Source organism: Rhipicephalus sanguineus, chromosome 11, assembly GCF_013339695.2.
Source record: "Rhipicephalus sanguineus isolate Rsan-2018 chromosome 11, BIME_Rsan_1.4, whole genome shotgun sequence".
NCBI classification, from domain to species: Eukaryota; Metazoa; Arthropoda; class Arachnida; order Ixodida; family Ixodidae; genus Rhipicephalus; species Rhipicephalus sanguineus.
In genome coordinates, this window is record NC_051186.1 from 125,750,043 (window position 1) to 125,756,106 (window position 6,064).

The following is a 6,064-nucleotide window of genomic DNA, read 5'->3' on the forward strand; positions in this document are numbered from 1 at the left end:
CTCCCCACTCCACTCCCCCTCTGAAACGCGGGCTCTACATGCCCAAACGCTGCTTCGCATCGCCTCATGGTCCCCTTTAGCGGGAGATGGTGTGATTTTTTGACAAGTACGACGGGTGACGTCCATGACATCGAGCAAGCCTCTATGAAGCCTTTTGAGAGCATCTTATTGATTTATTGTTGCATGACCTGGCGTTCGAAATTGGATACACGATATGGTCGCCGCCGTCTGAGAGGACTAGCATCACCAGTGTGTGTTTGATTACGTACGATAATCGTTTGAACTAGAGGGCGGTCATCGAAGTCGAAGATATCCCTATAGGTCGATAGAGCGTCTCGAAGTTGCGCAGCTTGGCAGGGCAGAAGATCAGTTGCAATCATTTTAGTGATTTCTTCGGGGGCGCGCTTGCTGGGCTAGCTGCAATAGAGGGCGAGCAATCTTCTGCATCTAATGCCACGATGTTACATGCATCAAGCGCTGCTTCATTGGCCAATGAACTGCCTTTCGGGAGAACTTGGGTCGAGTTACTAAAGCTGGGGAGCGGAGGCTGGACGCAGTTGTCGACGACAGTCACGAGGGTATGCGGCACAACAACATTTCGGGCTTCTCCTATTGGAAACGTGCCGAATAGGACGGTCGTAGCAACGGAGCAACAGCGCGTTGCCGGGACTAATTGATGCGGCAACGAAGAATGTTTATGCTTTTCGAGCCTGCTGGCACATTTGTCACCGCCCTGTCATAAAGGGGACGCCCTTAGCATCCATCCTTCTATCGAAGGGCACTGTGAGAGCTAAGTGTTAAAGACAAAACACGCGTTCATGTCGCTTCTGAAATGTGTTTGGCGTTACCACAGTGCGCTAAACGTCCGCCATCCATAGGTCGCGGACCGAGAGGTCATGGGTTCGACTGCTGTCGACGCAGCTTTTTCTTCTAGCTTTATTTGCCATATGTAGGGTTTCGCGGCTATAGCTAGCCCTGAACCCTTTAGAGATGAGGCCGAGACCCAAAGAGACACATCTTTACTGGTCCAAGCCTCGGCCGCAACTGTCTGCTGCCATCAGCTGCCGCGTGACACGAGCGCACACGCGATCGTCGTTGTCTTCTATGCGCTCACAGCCGCCGAGCGCCCCCATACTGCCCCCTCCCCTCGGAAAAAAGTGAGCGAAAAGGACGCGAACTTCACAAAGGTAGCCCGCGCAAGTGTCCTGGCTATCCTTGACCACGGTGGACTGCGCGTGGCACACAGGATCACCTGCCAACATTGTCCGTCCACAAATTCTTGTAGGACCTCGTGAGCTGTCGGATGTCATAACCGCTGACTTGTGCAGCGGTTGTGCGGCTGACTTGTGGAGGCTCACCGGACTCGCTCAGGTTGACGACCACGTTCATCCGCGAGAGCAGGACCACGAGAGCCCGGTGCAGCACCACACCCACCGAGCTAACGGGCACAGAGTAGTCACGGTAGACCTCCTGGCGCTGACGTTGTTGCTTGTTGCTGGTGCCGTTGTCGTAGATGTTGCGCTGTGTCGCTCGCTGTGTCTTGTTTTTCCGTTGTAGCCGCCAGGACCAGCCACGTCGGGGTGGCGGCCACTCCTCCAGGTGGTAGTCGTTAAATGTTGGCGACCTCCGTTTCTTGAGCTCGTTCTGCCCGTCCGTCTTGTTCTCAGCGACCCACGCTTTGTCGCCTTGTTGCCGCTGTCTGTGGTTGCCTGCTATTTTACTGTTGTTGACATCTGGTTCCTTTTTGTGATCAGTGTCGGCATCCTCGGTATCTGCTTGCCGAGCCTTGCTTGAATCCCCGTCGTTGTTAGCCTCCTCCGCGTTTTTCTTGTCCTTGCCGTCAGCTGACACATCCTCGTTGGCGGCTGCCGTTGGAGCCACCTCATCAGAGGCTGCCTCTTCTTCGTCATCCTCACTCTCGGCCTTCTTACTTCCTACCTCGTTCTTTTCTTGACCCTCTGCTTCCTGACCACCATCCTTCTTAACGTTCTTCTTCAGTTCGCGTTTCGTATTTGGGGCTGTCTCGCCGCTGACGCCTCCATGCTGTGCGGTTCGTCTTCTTTGTCCACTGCATCACCATTGGCTACTCCTTCCCAGTTTCCAGTGCCGTCGTCACTTCCTGCGTTTTCCTCGTCTTCCGCTTCCTCCACGGCCGCCACTTCGCCATCCCGGGACTCCTCCGCCTCTTCGTTGCCGTCGTGGCAGTCAACGTGCGCATAAGCAACGCTCACGTCGTCCACTTCAGCGTATTTTTCTTCGCCTGCGTTCTCCGTTGCCTCCACATCACTGCGCCGCCCATCGTGGTCTCTCGTTTTCTTCCTTTTCTTCTTCTTCTCAACCTCACTGTTTGCGCCATTGGCTGCTCTTTCCTGGTCCGTAACGTCGTCTCGACGCGTGGCGTCTGCACACATGGCGTGCGCCGCCACGCCGACCTTGGCGACCTCCCGCTCGCCGGTCCGACACTCACCGGTCTCCTCCTCGCCGCCTCGGAAGTCACCGGCTTCGTTCCCGGAGATCTCGACCGCCGCCGTGGATTGCGCGACGTTCACGTTCTCCGGGCCCTCGCCAGCGCTCGCGTCGTCGCCGCCTTCGTCGTCGGCGCCAGGTGCCGCCGTGGCGCTCGAGCGCGCCAGAGCCTCCTTGACCTACACGGGCAGCGGGACGCCGAAGGAAGCTCCGAGGTGCTCCAGAGCGATGATGGAACGCCGCTGCTCGTCGGGGGTCATTTTCCCGGAAAGGCAGAGGCACACGAGGGTCTCGACCGGCTGATGTAGTAGGACCAGGTCGTAGACCCCGTAGGCGGCCATGTCCAGGAACGCCCGTTTCAGCGCCCATAGCTCCGCGAAGGCGATATCGCCGTGTCGGGGGCCGAAATCAGGAGCTGCTGGGATCCAGCGGGCGATGACCGGGCAGAACATGGCGGGGCGGGGTCCTACCCGTTGGGCGCCAGATGTTGGGTTTCGCGGCTACAGCTAGCCCTCAACCCTTTAGAGATGAGGCCAAGACTCAAAGAGACACATCTTTACTGGTCCAAGCCTCGGCCGCAACTGTCTGCTGCCAGCAGCTGCCGCGTGACACGAGCGCATACTTATCGTCGCGTTGTCTTCTATGCGCTCAGAGCCGCCGAGCGCCCCCATACATCTCAGGCACTTCATTTCGCTGATGTATTTCCGTGGCGGAAATACGTCACGAAAGTTTTGGTGGACCCCGACATGAAACACTTTCATGTTAAAAAATTGGGGAGGGACGAAGCATCTAGATGAAGGCGCTTCATCTCCAGTAACGTGAAACGTGTGGAAGGGCGAAGCATGCAGTGCTGCTGTTTGCACAGCAAAATCACTGCTAATGGGCAATGAGAGACAGAAGAAATATTAGACACAAAGACGCGCAGTCCGCTTTTAGTGAACGTGCACGCTGCGAAGCTTTATTGTTTATTTATTTATTAAACTACATTGCAGGTCAAGATTCAATGCCTATATATACCGGGCGGCCCGTGAACGGTTGTACAGCGCGAGCAGTTGGTTTTTTCAATCAAGGAACTCCATAGCAGACGCTGCCTGCGTCAGCGTTGTCTCACACGGGCCATGGCGCGTTCTCGTTCCTTGCGAGCTGGTAGTTCAGCGTTCATCGCAGAAAGAGCGTTTCCATAGTCAACGCGCACCGTTCGCTCTCTCTCGCCACATCACGAGCGCTGAGGCGGCGGCGCCTTCTCTTCTGCTTAAGGAAATGGACCTTCACGACAGCAGACGGCGATGCACACCGACACGTCGAGACCCCAAGGTGCTTTGGCTCTAAAAGGCCAACCAGGTGTCGACGGAGCGACTGCGCGTTGTCAGCCAAGTCATCCAAGTGGTGTAAATATGCCAGAACACGTGGAGCATACACGTGCGTCCAAAACAAACATACAGGTACAGCTAACAAACACAAAAGCGAAAGAAGCATTTTTTTGCGTTAATAAAGCAGACAATCTGAAATTGCTTGATTGTACTTTTTTCTGGACGTATGTGTGAGCTCCACGTGTTCTGGTATTTGTAAATCACTGGAATGACTCTGCTGCACACGCGCAGTCGCTCCGTTCAAGCGTGCTTCTTTGTATTTATTCGTGTTATTTCTTTTAATATACATGAGTGGGGAGGCAGCGCTCGTGTCGTTACCTTCTGTTAATTTCGTCATCGTTTTTTCAGCTGTAACCTGGTCAAAAATGAACTGTCACCAACTAGCCCAGGTTTCTCTTCTTTTGCTGAGCTCAGAGCGAATGCTCATCCTGAAGGGCAGATATGACCACCCCTTGATCTGCCCTCACTACCAGCGAAGAGCGCCTATGGAGCCATCTGCAAATAACACCTACGCCCTTTCTCCTGTCCCACTGCCAATCCATCCCACCTCCCTGCTCTTTGTGCAATGCACGGAGGGCAAATCTAACCCACAATTTCCTGGCTTGTCCGTCTTCTGCTCCCAGCGGACCGGTGCCACTCAAAGCCTGGGACCTCGCTAAGCTTCACGTACTCGGCGAATCATAACTCAACTATTTGTAATACGCTTGCAGTTTTCAAGAACGCACTGGTTACGCAATCTATATGGTGTGCATATATGGTATATTGTATATATGATATATGGTGTGACGGCTAGCATGGGCCAATAGCTTTTCGGCACTGCAATATAGAAACGTCCACTTGCTAATATTTGTGCACTTTCATCTTTCAGTTGTCCAAGACCACAGTGCTATGTTGGAACCGAGGACCCTGAAATGCCACTTAATGTGCAGTGGCCCTCGTGCTGTGCCGGGCCGCATCCACCTGTATGGTCACCGAAAAAGGATACGCAATGGATGTAATGTAGACAATTTATGTGATACAGAAGTCCGATGTACTGGACATGCTTGTGGTGGTGAGAACTCGTCGCCCAAGCAATGTTACGAGCACACATTTTAATATTGTGGGTATTGGCATCTAGGCAGTGACTGTACATATTAGCAGAGTTATGTGCACGTTACTCATACCCCCACCTGTTGCAGCTTTGATTTACTCGATCAAAAATAAAAAAAAGATGCCCACAAGGGCAAAAATAAAAAGAAAGAATGAAGGGAATGGGCCCGAGACAATAACATGAGAGAGAACATGGCGCATAGAGTTTACTTGAAACATGTGGCACGGTAATTCCGCTTGGTATGCCGCCACTTGGTGAACTCAAACATTAACCGCAAATGATGGACAACCGCTTTCGAACCATGATAAACTAGAATCGTATCAACTTCAGAACTTTTCAATTTGCAATCATATGCATTTAAACACCAACTATAGCTATTTACTCTGTTTTGTCTAAATAAGGGACGAAACTACGAGCACCAGCATACCATCCTTTTCTCTACCGCGTCCTGTCTTTTTAGTTGTGTTCCTTCTTCGAGCGTTTGTGCCCTTTTTATTGCGATAGCAATTATATGGACAGTCTCGGCTGAAATTTGCCGTCGCCGCCGTCATGCACCATATATGTATAAGTATATATATATATATATATACATATATATATATATATATATATATATAACAGCCCCAAAGAAAAAAATCAGAAAAATGCTTCCGAAGCAGGGAATCGAACCAGGGACCTCTTCCTCCGCAGCGAGTGCCACTAACCACTACGCCACGAAACGCAAATCCTCTACGTAGCTAACGGCGAGCGTTATATACACATCCTTTACCACTGGATGGACTCAGAGACGGCAGGCGCTTATAAGCGTTTCTTCATTACCAGCGAGATGGCGCTAGGAGCGCGAAGGGCGCATTTAAAAGTCGTTGGCGAGCTCGCAGGCTCCTTCTTATATTTGCGCAGGCAGAACTTTGCCCTTCCGCTGTCTGCTCGCGCGGTTTTCTAGTGGTGAGGGGAAGAGGGATGTCTCGCGCTTTCACCGTGATGTCCGCGCTCATGTTACGAAGCGTGCGAAAGTCACCCGAGCTCAAGGGACGCCGCTAAACGAACAAACAGAAGATGAGCGCGAACTATCAAGTGTCACAGCTCGACACTTGAAGCACGCTAGTTTCCTTCGCTGCTTCGGCCGCCTTTGCAACAG

General features: G+C 52.5%; 1 protein-coding gene across 1 annotated transcript; it reads right to left on the minus strand.

The window, feature by feature from the left end:
* Positions 1-1,248: 1,248 nt before the first annotated feature.
* Positions 1,249-3,586, minus strand: LOC119375366 (dentin sialophosphoprotein-like). Its single transcript, XM_037645545.1, has 3 exons — positions 3,578-3,586; positions 2,088-2,645; positions 1,249-2,043 (listed from the first exon to the last, which is right to left on the minus strand). Exons 1-3 carry the CDS (start codon positions 3,584-3,586, stop codon positions 1,249-1,251), a joined length of 1,362 nt encoding a protein of 453 aa, XP_037501473.1.
* Between the last annotated feature and the right edge of the window lie 2,478 nt (positions 3,587-6,064).